Below are 15,177 nucleotides of genomic sequence, written 5' to 3'. Positions count from 1 at the left end.
ATAACCAATCACATAGCCTATGATTTAGCATAAACTGTAGAAGGGAAAGTGCTGTGTATTTTTTGTTCATTTAAGGAATCAGCCCACAAACCTAATACTTTTAATCTGATTTTCAAAATTACCACATGCTGAAATTAAATATTCTGTGTCTGCTACTATGAACTTCTAAGTTATTTTATCTTGGGAAATATCAATGTACGTGTAGACAAATTTGTTTTTAATAATAGCCCTTAGTTTCCAGACTGTTTACATGTCAAGTGACTTGTGACATGTGTTTTTTTTCTTTTTCTTTTTTACCACAGACTCAACAACTTAGGCAATGTCATCATGCGCCACTAAGAAATGATAAGGCCCTAAAAGGCCAGCGTTTTGTTTTTGTTTTTTTGAGATCTTGAATTATATATTTAATTTCTCAGTATTTCTCTAGATAAAGGAATCCTTTTGAGATATCAGAAATGTAAATATTTACATTTTCTCAGTGTTGTTACATTGACAATGTCTCTTAGAAACATCACCTCTGTTGCTCAGATTAGACTGAATATAAATTAATTTTCAAAAATATTTGCAGAACAGGATGCAGTAGTTTCAGGAACATAATTCCAGGAACCTGTGTTTAATGACACAGCCTCTAGTGAAGTGAATATGAGGATCTGAAAAATGCTTGACAGTAGTTAAAGTAGTGTTTGTGTAAAAATGGTTTACATCTATATGTAGTGGGCAGAATGAGCCTTTAAAATTATTTGGTTTTGGTCCTAAATTTCACTGAGTGTCTAAAATTGGTCCTGGAACTACAGCCTCCTCTACGGCAGGTGTTGGGAGCAGCAGTGTCTGTTGTTGTTGTTGTTGTTGTTCACCTGTTGTTAACGTTTTATATTGGTTTATATTGGCGACCTCTGAAGGCTAGGTCTGAGAAGTACAATAAACAACAAGCATTCGTGTGAAACCATTAAGTACACCTTTAATATTAGCCTTATTGGTGGAAGTGTGCTTAAGTTTGGCGCCTCTTCCCGCTTCCTCGGTATCAGCTGACTGCAGTGTGACAGTCAGGTGACCCGCTCAGCGGCAGAGGAGGAGTCGGTTCACTGCGGCTGGTGTTGTGTTGTGTTTTCTTTATGCTTCAAACTCGAGTTGTGTCGAGATAATGCGGTGAGTTTCACTGTGACTTTCAATTCAAGTGTTGTCAGATTAATTGTGTTCGTTATTTACCGCTGTACACATTTGTTTCTGTTTAACCGGTGAACGGAGCTGTTTGTTTGGTTTCGGTTCAGCGGCGAGTAGAGCCCCTCACCAACCAAACATACTCTCTCTCCTAAAACCGTCCCTGCTCATGTTAGAGTAGAGCTAATGTCTTTTGTTGAAGGGAAATTCTTTTTTCTTTTGCAGGGTGATAGCCTTCCTCTCGCTTTTTGTGGGTCTTGTCCTCGGGAAGCCTCTGGAGACAGACCAGCTCATATCGTAAGTCCGCTATCAATTGTGCTGCAGTGGTTTCAAGGACGTAGCTAAGAAACTTCGAGTTGAACAGACCTTTGAGAGGCCGAGGACCTTCACGACATGTAGCTAGAATTATGCACAAATACAGCTCGTCTATTACATACATGTTGTTAAATGTATGTGTCGTACACCTTGCTGGCAAAGCATTAACCTGCCCTCTTTGTTTCTACATTCATTGTCCATGTCATCAGCCCCATCAGGTTCAGTTTGTAGTTCTACAATCTAGCATCTGTTGCTCTGCATGCTTTTGTCAATAGTCAGGACCCCCATGGAGCAGGTGTTAATACGAACGTACACCTGTTATTGGCTTCATCAGATATCATTTGAACAATTGTGTGGAAATTGTGGATCAATAAAAATAATCCAAAATACCTTGCACTACATCTATTTACTTAAACTAGCTTTGAAAATTAGGGACATTTATTTCTTTCTCTTGTTCCACTTTGGAGAGACAATGTTTGTTCCTTCAGTGACAATATAATATCATTTGAACAAATTATTATTATTTTAATGTTAATCATTAACTATCCCTCTGTGTGTCAGTGTGCCAGAAGGCTGGCTGCATAATGGTCAGGCCTCTCCTTCGGAAGAAGTGGAGCTCACGTTTGCCCTCAAGCAGCAGAATGTGGATCTACTAAAGGAGCTGCTGGATCTCGTATCAGACCCAGATTCACATCTCTATGGTACTTCTATGGAGTCTTTAAGCTTTTGCCTCTTAATTTAGACATAAACTCTGTTTCCATGGTTGTTGACATCCATCAAGGTCATTATTATTTAGCTCGTCCTCTTATTTTCTGATAAGGCTTTACACTGGACCAAAGAAACTGTATTTTACAATTTTACAGAATGCCTGTGTCAGCACTGGTGTGGATTAGTGTTCTTCACTTTCTTCCCTTGTCCTGCTTAGGGAAGTTTCTGACCCTGGAGGAAGTAGCATCCTTTGTGCGGCCGTCTCCGCTGACTGAGAAAGTGGTGCAGAACTGGCTGCAGAATCATGGGGTCACACGATGTCACACAGTCCTGACTCAAGACTTTCTGCAGTGCTCTATGACCATTCAGTAAGCTTCTTAAACTCTACTTTGATGCTATGAGCTGGTGGTGTATTTAGTATTACACAGTAGCTTAAAGGGTATAGCAGCTAATTGGTAATGCAAGCTGGGAATTGAAGTATAGCCTGCTGTGGACAGTAGTATTACATTTACCAGGCATTATATAGTACTAGGCAGCACGGTGGTGCAGCAGGGAGTGTCGCAGTCACACAGCTCCAGGGACCTGGAGGTTGTGGGTTCGATTTCTGCTCCGGGTGACTGTCTGTGAGGAGTTGGTGTGTTCTCCCTGTGTCCACATGGGTTTCCTCCGGGTGCTCTGGTTTCCTCCCACAGTCCAAAAACACATGATGGTAGGTGGATTGGCGACTCAAAAGTGTCTGTAGGTGTGTGTGTGAGTGATTATGTGAGTATTGCCATGTGAAGGACTGGCGCCCCCTCCAGGGTGTATTCCCGCCTTGCGCCCAATGTTTCCAGGTAGGCTCTGGACCCACAGCGACCCTGAACTGGATAAGGGCTTACAGATAATGGATGGATATGTACTACCAACCGGGTACTCTGAACCAAGAGTCGGCAAAGCCTTTGAATGGTTAGAAATCAGGGTATTAAACAAGACAGTCATTGACAGACATTTCAATATGTCTGACCAGAAGTAAGTTTCTGGCAAAATAATGCTCCTGTACACAAGAGGTTTGGAGAGTAGTCTGGCTTTAAACCCCTTTGGGTACATTAAATCTTGTGTTAACCACAAATTAACTGGTTATTTACCAGTTACCAGCTGTGGGAGGCTTTTAATATGGGGTGCAGCAGTGACATGTCTGTCTGTAAAAGATTTCCTGCAAGTGTGTAACCGAACAACTTCACTATTTACAAGAATGTAACATAGTACTAATATACGTGTGCCTGTTACTGCATAACTTTAGTTGGTGTGGTGTTACCTGAGGTAGTTTATTAAGGGGGACACCACACCAACTAAAATTATGCAGATGGAATTTAAATTGAATAAAATGATGTAATATGCTCAGTAGTGATTTACAGACTATATGTGAATGAATGAATGAATGTGATATTCCTCTCAGGGTGGCAGAGACATTACTTCCTGGTACTGAATTTCACAGCTACAAGAGAAATGATCAGATCCTTCTGAGATCATCTTCTCTGTACTCGGTTCACGAGGACGTGTCACAGCATTTGGATTTTGGTGAGAGGCAAAGACTGCAATTACTGGATTGAGGATGATGTGTAGAGTACTCTGACTCCTTTCATATTGGTTTTTGGGAAGTAGCTTGAGAGATTTGTTTGTTGTGCTCTGTTCTCTAGTGGGTGGCGTGCTCCGTTTTCCACCGAGAGAAAAGGTGATCAGTAAGGGCTGGGAAGGATCTAGACCAACTGCGAAGGGTATTCACTTGGGTGTGACCCCATCAGTGCTCAGGACCCGATACAACTTGACTGAAGCAGATGTTGGCAATGCTGCTAACAACAGCCAGGCAGTAGCACAGGTATCACTTTCTCCATGAGAAATAATACTTTTCTTCTCAATATCCTGTAGGGACGCGGCAATTCATTTCTGACAGATTCATTTCTATGTAAACTGTAACAAGTACTTTCTTTTTGCTGTGACATATCTGTATTTATTTCTTTTTTAATGTTTTATTTATCTATTAATATTCAATTGGTTATTTCTAATGAATTAATTTTTACAAAATACAATGAATACATAAATGTAATTAGGGAGTCGATAATGCAACAGAGAAATAATCTTAGAGTAATAGGTGTTTCATTATTTTTCTTATTATTATTTAAAAATCACATGGATAACACCATTGTCTCTTCTAAACGTGATAGTTCTTGGAGCAGTTCTACCACCCAGCAGACCTGGCTGAGTTCATGACTTTATTTGGGAGAAGCTTCAAACATCTGAGCAATGTGGAGCGGGTGGTGGGCACCCAGGGCGGAGGGAAAGCCGGCCTGGAAGCCAGTTTGGATGTGGAGTACATCATGAGCACTGGAGCTAACATTTCAACCTGGGTCTTCACCAACCCTGGTAGGAAACCATTAGAACAGCCTTTTCAAAGTGGTTCTGTGCATTAGAAGTAGCTGAAGTACTGGATCAGGTTCCTCTTACCTGCAACATCTTCAGGATGAAACATGAAACCTTGTCAGATCAAATTTTGTAGCTCATAAATAGTAGCTTTGCAGACATTTACCTTTACATTTATGACATTAAGCAGACACTCTTATCTTATCTTATCTTAGTTTGATTTTAAAGTGCTTGGTCATTATTATTCAGACAATATATTCTCACCGGAACAAATGGGATTTGAGTCCAAATTGCATTGATCTAAGATGCTGCTAGATACAGGAGTCAATGCTGAGACAGAAAGACAATATAAACACACATGCAATTTTTTTACAACAGTAAAATCTGGAACCTGGGATACATAGTAGTTCAAGTGTTACATTTCAGTGTTAGAGAATGGTGCAGCAGGTAGTGTCGCAGTCACATAGCTCCAGGGACCTGGAGGTTGTGGGTTCGATTCCCGCTCCGGGTGACTGTCAGTGAGGAGTTGGTGTGTTCTCCCTGTGTCTGTGTGGGTGCTCCGGTTTCCTCCCACGGTCCAAAAACACTTGATGGTAGATGGATTGGTCACTCAAGAGTGTGAGTGAATTTCTGTGTTGCCCTGTGTAGGACTGGCGCCCCCTCCAGTGTGTATTCCCGCATTGCGCCCAATGATTCCAGGTAGGGTCTGGACCCACCGCGACCCTGAACTGGATAAGCAGTTACAGATAATGAATGAATGAATGTTAGAGAATGTAAATATATTGTATTACATGTTGTAAACAAGCAGTTGGATGTTTTTAATGATGTAATAAAAAGCAAATAACAAAAATATAGGAACAGGAATCCTGCTTTGAGAAGTACAAACTGATTTACTAAAAACAAAATGTTATTCCAGGACGTCACGAGTCTCAGGAACCATTCCTTCAGTGGATGCTGCTCCTCAGCAACATGACTGCAGTGCCCTGGGTCCACACCATCAGCTACGGAGATGATGAAGACAGTCTGTCCACTGCCTACATGAGTCGCATCAACATCGAGTTTATGAAGGCTGGCGTCCGAGGCATCTCCTTGCTGTTTGCATCTGGTAACACAAAGACATGTGGCTTTATTAGAAAGGGTTTTTTCCATTGCTCATTCCACATCTGAGCCCAAGGATGATAAAATTGAGCATGGTTTACCTTTTAGTAAGTTTTAGCGTCTCCAAAGCGGCCCATGTCATTTCTTGTTGGATTCAGTATGTGTTTGCAAGAGGTGCATTATAATGGCTGAGGTCACTAGGTATATATGGTGTTTACAGACATTTGCACATCCTGTGTATGTCATATTCACATGTAATTTGCTTATTCTGCTTCAGGGGACAGTGGGGCTGGCTGTAGGCACCTGGAAAAGGAAAATGTGTTTAGGCCAAGCTTTCCTGCTTCCAGGTAAACAGCACTTTGTTTATTTGTTTAGCAAATGTGCCTAATGTAGGGTCTGGTAATTATCAGCAGCAATGAGCCTAATCACTCATGTTTGAATTAAGGAAAAAGCTGAGAATACAAAAATCCATATTTAAAATGACATACGATGCTTGTTGAGCAAATTTGATTAGAAGTCACGTGACATAATTTTTTGGGGAAATGAAAAAGGGAACTGTAACCGAAAACAAGGCACAATTTCACTGTAATAGAGCAACTCTCACACTTTTTGTAACTGTCTCGCCCGTGCTGGTTTCATGTATTTATTGGATGCGAGTATAAAATGCAGCTCATGTTCTCTCCGTGTTGACAGTCCGTATGTGACCACAGTGGGTGGGACTTCCTTCAAAAACCCCTTCAAAGTCTCCTATGAGGTTACAGACTACATCAGTGGGGGTGGCTTCAGCAATGTGTTTCCAGTGCCACCCTACCAGGTATATATACGTAAATCCCATGAGCCGGAGACCAGAATAATGTTCCCGGAGTGATGTTATCTGTGTTACGGGAGGTGCCCAGGATCATAGCACATAGATGAATTATCAGGAATAAAAAGTGTACAACTACATGTATAATAAACGATTATAACGATGTTGTATTTGTTTTCTCAAGGCAAGTGCTGTGAAAGCATATTTGAAAAGTGGGCGGCCCCTTCCTCCACAGTCCTACTACAACACCAGTGGAAGGGCCTACCCTGACATGGCAGCTCTGTCTGACAATTATTGGGTGGTTACCAACCTGGTGCCAATTCCGTGGGTCTCTGGAACCTCGGTTAGTGAATCGTTTGTGTCTGTGTGAGAATTATAAATTGAAAAGTGGTCATGAAATTTTATTTGTATATTCTTTGCTCATTTGTATGAAATGAATGTGTTTGTTCCAGGCTTCCACTCCAGTGGTAGGGGGAATTCTCTCACTCATTAATGACCATCGGTTCTTGAAAGGCCTTCCTTCTCTTGGCTTCCTCAATCCTCGACTGTACAAGCTCCAAGGCACTGGACTGTTTGATGTAAGAGAGAATGTGAAATGTTTTTGAAACTACTTTTGGCTGTGATTGACTTAGGTAGACATGAAATGGTTATCAGGTGCAAGGTACACCAACGGTTAAAAATTCTTGACGGGTAGAGGTACCATTTTATTTATCACTGTTTAAAAACCTCATGCAGGTTACAGCGTTAACCAAAGTCAAGAACAGACTCCCAGCACCCAGGTTAATTTTATGTCTGGGGAAACACGTCACAGTGACAGAGCCATGGTGTGGTGCCCAATCTCACCTCTCCATCCTGATTTCACTCCCAAAGGACCCTCAAAACACTTTGAAATGAGTGAAGACTAATCACTGTTGTAAACACGTATGGCTGTTCATTTTAACAACACTCAAGAAATCTCTGGAAAAAAATTGCATTCTTGCCAGAATTACAAACTCACCACCTGTTCCACTGGTGTCACGCTTCCTTCCATATTAAATGGTTCTATAGTTATATTCCGGTATAAATTCCATGTATAGAAAAGCTAGGAAAGTCTCCCCTACCACCTACCAACGTGTGTTTTTGGACTCGGACCCGGAGGAAACCCACGCGGACACGAGAGCACACCAACTCCTCACAGACAGTCACCTGGAGTGGGACTCAAACCCAGAACCTCCAGGTCCCTGGAGCTGTGTGACGCTACCTGCTGCGCCACCGTGCCGCCCTCCTTAATCAGTTCTTAGTTAATTTCCTCATTCTTACTTTTGTTTGTACTTATTTCTTTTAGGTAACAAACGGATGCCACATGAGTTGTCTGGATGACAAAGTTGAAGGTCAGGGCTTCTGCGCTTCCCCAGGATGGGATCCAGTGACTGGATGGGGAACACCTAATTATCCTGCCCTTCTCGCTGCTCTGCTACAAGGCTAAGACACTGGCACAGTGGGAAGAACACCACCACTTTCTCAAAATTTCACCAGTGGGATTTTTCTGTTGAACTGTTGCTGCTTCTAAGATTTTGATTGTATTTCAGTAAGCTTTACGTTTAGATCGTATGAGGTATTTGTATTAACTGGTTTTCATTTTCTTGGGAATATTTTATTTGGTGGAATGAAAACCCAAATATTTTGGGCTCATTTAGCAGATATTTAAAGATGTATCGTTAGCGATCGACAGCCAAGGTGGCTGCACATATGCACTGTCAACACTTGACTTTATAGATCTGCTTAAAGGGCCTGTGATTCATTGTGAAACCAGATGCTTTACAAATGATTGAGCCTCAGCATCAAATTTTTGCATTTCATTTCCCATTGCCAATTAAGATTAATGTAAACAAATGGCCTACATTACAAAGAGATTGCACTAAATCTGTGATGCACTGAAATACAATCTGAATTATTTGAATAGAGCAGAGTATGTAAACAATCACAAAAAATGGGGGGAAAAAAAGAAAGGCAAAATAATGCAGTGCTACGTAACGTCTGTGGACTCACGTGTCTGGATACTGTAATCCACAGAAGTGAAACTGAGCTGGAACAGAGTATATATGCAGTCTTCAACATTCTTACAGAGTTAAGGCCATTCGAACCAGGTTTGCCTCAGGGCTATGTCTGAAAATTCCACAGGTGGGAATCATGATCTATGTCTCGTATGTTTGTTTTAATCCTCTGGATGTAGTCACGTGTTTTAAATACAAATGCGTATGGATTTTTGTTTTAGTGTAGATTTTTTTTTATTAGAGCAATGGTTCCCTAGGTCTAGAGACCAGCTATTCAGATACCCACGTGCTGACTGACATAGCAAGATCAAGTTTACTGAGCAGGGAAATCACAATTGTGCAGGGCTGTGGGAAATGCCATTGTTTGTTTGTTTTTGTCATCATTGTAATCTCGCCAGATTCAGTTCATGAACATGTGAAAGTTACCTGAAGTTGCACCAGCATTTTCACGATGATCCGATTCGGATATGATGCCTTTAATTAGAAATATGTCAAATGTTTTATTTTGCTGTATGTTTCTCAGGGGTTGGAAATGAATGATCTGTAACCTATTAAAAGGTTTCACCAAAATCCATGTTAATACCTTTATCTCCACAGCCTCAACTCTAGATCCTACTCGCATTAGATTGTTGTAGGAAGCTGTGAGACAAAAATAACGCTGTTCAATTTTGGCCTTTGGACCCTCTCAGTCTCAGCCTTTCAGTTTTGTTTCTATAGGTCAGTCTCAAACAGACTGGAGTTCCATTGGACTATGTACAGCATAAAACATTTTTGCCATAAATCACTGCACCACATGTGCTCTAAGTCTAAATATCCTCAAGGTGATAAGGGAGTCCCCCACAGTATTCAATAAATGAATGTTGCAGTATGAATTAAGGGGTCAGGCAAAAATAAATCATGTAATTTTTTGCATACAGTGGTGCAAACAAATTGGATAAAACTGGTTTAATAGGTTAAACACAAATCTAACATCTCTATCTACATGATTTCAAAATATTTGTACAGAACAGTTATACAAAATGAGATACCTGTGGAGGATACCTCTCACAACTGGAAAAAGGTTTAATAGTATCTTAGTATCTCCTTCCCCTAGAAGAAGAGCATTCACATATCAAATCTCAGGGAAAAAGAAAAAACAAAAAAAAACTTTTCAAGACAAAGGTCAATGTCTCAAAGTGTACAATATGCACACTTCGAAGACAACTAAAACGCAATCATTTTCTTTGTGGACTCATAACAGATACAGCGATGGAAATAAGTGTATTCTTTGGGCTCTGGAGAAAGGAGGTCTTGTCTGTGGGTGAAGCTCCAGAAATGCACATCTTCAAAAGAAGACATTTTCTAGAAGTAATGCATTTAAGTCCAGTTTGTACCATAGGAAATGTCATAAGGGCTTGTGGGGCGGCATCAGTCCATCATTCAAATACTTAATTTGATAAAACATCAGTAGATACTCTCTTTTACAAAAAAATCTTCTACAAACAACACACAAAGTGTTTTAAAGCATTGGGTGGTGCAGTCCAGGGTCCTTTTTGAAATGTTCCTCCTCTAGTCCCCGCTCACTGGTTGTTCTTAGCCTTAGCATGTGTCAAAATGTGAGATTTCAGGTTGGTTGACTGAGCGAATTTCTTATTACAGCCGTCAAATGGGCAAACATAGGGTCTGTCTCCAGTGTGAATACGCACATGTGTGCGCAAGTTGAAGTCCAGTGAGAAACGCTTGCCACAGCCCTCAAATGTGCACTAAAAAAAACAAAAGAAAGAAAGAAAGGAGAGGGAGTAGATGCATTTGATTAGAACACAAAGATTGACTTTGTTGTCTCTTAAAACAATGCTTCTCAACACGGGCCAGTCCACATTAACCTCAAATACACTGTGACCATTATAAATGGGGTTAAGGCATTAACACGAGAACCAAAACATGTATGCGTCTAATTATTTTTAGATACCCACCTGGAAAGGCTTTTCACCAGTATGAACCAGCTGGTGTCTTTTGAGTTTGGAACTTTCAACAAATGCTTTCCCACACTCTGCACACACATGAACTCGTGGTCCATGGGTGTGCAAGTGCTTCCTCATGGCAGAGTTGTCCCTGAACATTTTTGTACAACCCTGAAAAATAAAGTCCAAATTAAATAATGTAATAAAGATAAATGCTAAATTAAATAATAATGAACATGAAGTAATGCATGGGTATGACATATGCTTCAATATCTCATACAGATATCACTGTTTTTATAACAATGCAAGCTGTAATTATCCAAATTAATTGCAAAAAATTCACAATTACATTTCAAAACTAATATACTGACTTTGTGTGGACATGCTATCGTTCTTGGAGAGTCATCTTCCTTCATCTTCCGTGGCTTCATCCTGTTACGAGGTTGTTAGAAACATTAAGCTACACAAATATGCAGTTTTCACTGTACTGATATATATTAATAATTAATAACTCGGTATGAAATAACTCAGCTTAACAACAGGCAAGAAAAATAAACAAAGCCCTTTAATGATTTATGACCATGTAGCTGTTTTACAATTACAACCTGAAGGTATTCTCATTGACTTTCCCCAAGTAATAAAATACAACCAGTACATTTCCATTCCAACATTTCTTCTGACTAGTGAACTATTACCTAGCAAACTCCGCCAGCTGTTTGGGGTCCGAAAGGTCAATGCCAGGGATGCCACCAGGGGGAAGCTTCTTTCCCGTCATGTACTCGGAGTAGTCTGGAGGAGAGTTTTCCCCAATTATCTGCTCCTCCACCACAGTCTCATGATCAATGTCCTTTTTATCATCTGTAACAAAGACCGACACTGTTAGAGGTGACAGATAACATGACAAACATTTCCAGCATGCAGCAGTCTGACATAACCACATTTGAAACCTGAGTCCAAAGTCTAAACATGCAGCTTGTGCATCTACCTTCACTACATGCACAAGGAATGCCTATGTCCCCCGGTTTTTGTGAATTAAACTGGTTAATATTAATTCATATTAAGCTTTATACACTTTTATTACATTTCACCATGAAACAGTGCTTGTCATTAGTGTTAAAAGGGTCATTTTTATAATCTGAAAGGGCAATTTCTGGAGGGCAGTTTTAAAATTACTAAAAATTAGCTTTTTTTTTTTTAATATCGTAGCCTCCAAAACAAATAACAATAGTTTAACAAATATTAGCTACGTAGATTTGGCTGGTACATAAGGTAGTCCTGATTCATACATGACAACACAGAATAGAATGACCACCTGGCTGTCTATATTAAGCCCTTAAAATGTATACATTTATAATAAAACACAACTGGACATTTATGTATACCAAGTAGTGGCATTTAGACCTATAACAATATATTTCGTTGAAAAACGATTAATCGTTCAGCCCTATACCGTGGCTGCGTTTGACCAGTTGTGTTATTACTGCACAGATTAAGATTCCATCTGAAAACCAAAGCCAAAACAGCAGGAAACTGAATTTAAACATTAACAAACGAAAATGTGACTATATGGCAAGTGGAGTGCCGGAAAAAAACTAATTAGAGAGCACCCAGAACAGCGTTTGTTCACATTCTGTCAGTGAACAATTATTTTAGCCCTGAGGGAACAGAGGTCACAGCTAATTTTAAGTCTCCACGCCCTAAGGTGACCAAGTATCTGGATAATAAATAACCCTCAAAATGTAGTGGATAAGTAAATGTATGCGCGGAAAACAGACAAACAAATATCGATATCCTTGAGGTATTAGCAACCAAGCTAACAGCAACACCTCTCCTAACTAGATGAGAATTTAACATTAACAGGTTCGGTTTCAAACACAAATGAAACAGCGGCGGAAAGAAACAAAAGGTCCGTTTAATATCGAGTCCTCCTCCAAAGACTCCTCTTTCTCCGTGTGTTTGTCTGTCCGTCCGTCCGCCTGTCTGTTCTTCCTCCTCCTCCTCTTTCTCCCTCTCCGTTTCTCTCCAGCTGAACTGCGCCACCGCGGCCTGTTGGCGCTGCCGCTCGCAGCCTCAAGCCCAACCCGCCGCCATCTTTCCCCGGCTTCACTAACGCCATTTTTCGGGCGGCCATAATGGTCCGGAGGAATATGGCGGCGCCCATCAACCCTTAAAACATGGCTTCCCATCAAAACAAAACACAATTTCCACCGCGAAGTCGTTTAAAAGTGTTTAATCCGGCGTTGAGGAGGCTCGGTGTAACAGGCCTGACTGCGCCTCGTGTCGAGCAGCTCAGGGCCTCGACCGAGGCCTTTCTTAACAACCGAGAACAAAGCCAACTTACCAAAGGACTACAGCCGACAGAGGAGCCCCCAAACTGCATTCACCAGCTTCTCCATCAAATGTACCATTCCACTTTAGACGACACAAATAATGACACTCCGGCGCATACACCCTGGAACTGACTTTTTATCCGCATTTTCTATTCCACCTTAAAAAGCACAAGCGCTGAGCTGCTACTTTCTGGTGCTTGCAAGCTCCAGATAGTTTCATGTTTGGATTTTCCGTTCCACCTTAAGCTGTGCAGTAGTTATATTCTGGCACATGCACCAACTTAATTCCAATTGGCTTCATAATCTCCAATCTCTGATTTGAATGTTTCCTTCCATCTTAAATGTACTATATAAGTGGTGCAGCATTTAAGGTGGAACGGGAAACTAGAACAGAAGCCAAACAGCATTTAAAAACTTACCCGAAGCCCACATCGTAACCGAGAACTCTCCTTCCAGCGTTTTGATTTGCACTTGTTTCTGCTCCCATTTTCTCCCGCTGGCCTCCGTGGGACCCAGGAACGTCTTCTTGAGCACTTTTTTGCTCCCTCCACCGCCTCCTCCGCTTTTCTTCAGACGGCCCGAGTTCTTGCCTCCACCGGACACAGTGACCAGGGTCTGCTCAATATACTCCTCCTCGGCGGCAGGCACAGGCACCGGGATGAGGATCTGCTCCTCGAAGCCGTCCCCTCCATGCAGGTCCGAGTCATCGCAGCCCACCACTTCCTCGCGGGTCTGCACTAGGATCACCTCTTGGTGGTGGAGGTGGTGGTGGTGCGGCTCGTCTGTCACCAGCGGCTGCAGCGCGATCATAGGCTGCGGCTCGTCGTCCTCTCCGCCGACCACCGTGGTCTCAATCGTCTCCACTTCTATCTCGTGCAGCTCAACAATCTCCGCCGGCATCTCCGAGCCGTCCGTCTCTATGTACAGAGTCTCGCCCGACGCCATTCCGGATTAATTTCCCTGCAAAATAAAATAAACTTCCAGCTCCGGCTTGTCGACTCGACGAAGACGCTTGAGCTCCACTGCGCCGCTCCGCCTCCCCCTTCCCCTCCGCTGTTCAACAACACAGCTGAGATCTCGCGAGACTTCATATACGACCCACTTTCGCCCTTTTCTCACAGCGATAAATAACAAGCGCTTTTTTCATTGTTATTATTGTGGTGTTTCACAATACAACATTTGCAGTTAAAATGACAGACACACACACACAAATTTGGGGTTATAAAAAGTTCAAGAACTATAATAGATAAACCCACAGCCCACAAACAGACGACATTTGAGTAAATTATAATGGAAAATGCGTTTATAACATCCTTATTAATAGAAAACTGAATATAGCTTATATAAATATAAAGGGCTAAACGTGTGTTAGTGTTAAGGGTGTCAGAGGATTAAAACCATCACAGTTCATTTGTGTAGTTGATCGCGATTAATCGAGTGTTTACTTTGCTAATTCTTTCACCCTGAAGAATATTTCCCTGTTCACAACGCGTGCATTTAGTTATAGAGCAAATATAATTATATATCTCATGACTGGTGGGGAATGATTTCAAATATGTCAAATATTAACAAAGGAAAGATGAGAAATGTACACTATAGTAACGTGTTACAAATAAAGTGATAAATATTGATAGTAAGTCATAAATAATGATACGAAATCAGAAAAAAGTAAGTGCTAAAGGTGTTGGGAATTTGAAAAACAAAAAGTTAAAATCATTAAGGTAATTTATAATGACCCCTCAAACCATCCATCCATTCATTATCTGTAAGCGCTTATCTAGTTCAGGGTCACGTTGGGTCCAGAGCCTACCTGGGGTCAAGGGCGCAAGGCAGGAACACACCCTGGAGGGGGCGCCAGTCCTTCACAGGGCAACACACACACTCACACATTCACTCACACCTACGGACACTTTTGAGTCATCAATCTACCTACCAAGGTGTGTTTTTTTGGACTGTGGGAGGAAACAGACACAGAGAGAACACACCAAACTCCTCACAGACAGTCCCCCGGAGCAGGACTTGAACCCACAACCTCCAGGTCCCAGGAGCTGTGTGACTGCGCCACTCCCTGCTGCGCCACCCTTATGGGATTACAGTGGATTATAATAACTTTAACAGTATAGTCCAATGCGCACCATAGAAGGGGTGCATTAAGTGCCTATAGGTGGCGCACGTGGGCACCCCTGTCGGGGTAAATGAAAGAAATGGGACACTAACCCACCACGTACAAGGCAAAAGTGTCAACAGCAAGATAAAATAGTTTGTTAACCACCTCTGAAGGGATGGGTACCCCGGGGCAGGTAATGTTGCTACCACACAGCTCCAGAGTCCTGGGGTTGTAAGTTCAATACCTGCCTCCGGTCAGTGTCCGTGAGGAGTTGTGTGTGCTCTCA

General features: G+C 41.7%; 2 protein-coding genes across 2 annotated transcripts; one reads left to right on the top strand and one right to left on the bottom strand.

Moving 5' to 3' along the window:
• The first annotated feature begins 1,018 nt into the window (after nt 1-1,018).
• Nucleotides 1,019-9,065, top strand: tpp1 (tripeptidyl peptidase I). The gene is made up of 13 exons (XM_066674059.1): nt 1,019-1,146; nt 1,384-1,455; nt 2,035-2,174; nt 2,399-2,549; nt 3,617-3,738; nt 3,858-4,036; nt 4,383-4,581; nt 5,495-5,683; nt 5,954-6,023; nt 6,370-6,490; nt 6,666-6,824; nt 6,934-7,059; nt 7,806-9,065. The coding sequence occupies exons 1-13, from the start codon at nt 1,142-1,144 to the stop codon at nt 7,944-7,946; spliced, it is 1,674 nt and encodes a 557-aa protein (XP_066530156.1). The 5' UTR covers nt 1,019-1,141; the 3' UTR covers nt 7,947-9,065.
• Nucleotides 9,066-9,322: 257 nt separating this feature from the next.
• On the bottom strand, nt 9,323-13,847 carry yy1a (YY1 transcription factor a). Its single transcript, XM_066674073.1, has 5 exons — nt 13,204-13,847; nt 11,150-11,312; nt 10,826-10,886; nt 10,467-10,625; nt 9,323-10,256 (listed from the first exon to the last, which is right to left on the bottom strand). Exons 1-5 carry the CDS (start codon nt 13,727-13,729, stop codon nt 10,074-10,076), a joined length of 1,092 nt encoding a protein of 363 aa, XP_066530170.1. The 5' UTR covers nt 13,730-13,847; the 3' UTR covers nt 9,323-10,073.
• Between the last annotated feature and the right edge of the window lie 1,330 nt (nt 13,848-15,177).

Source organism: Hoplias malabaricus, chromosome 1 (assembly GCF_029633855.1).
Source record: "Hoplias malabaricus isolate fHopMal1 chromosome 1, fHopMal1.hap1, whole genome shotgun sequence".
NCBI lineage: Eukaryota > Metazoa > Chordata > Actinopteri > Characiformes > Erythrinidae > Hoplias > Hoplias malabaricus.
Note: the sequence above shows the minus strand (reverse complement) of the source record. Positions and strands in the feature narration are given on the sequence as shown.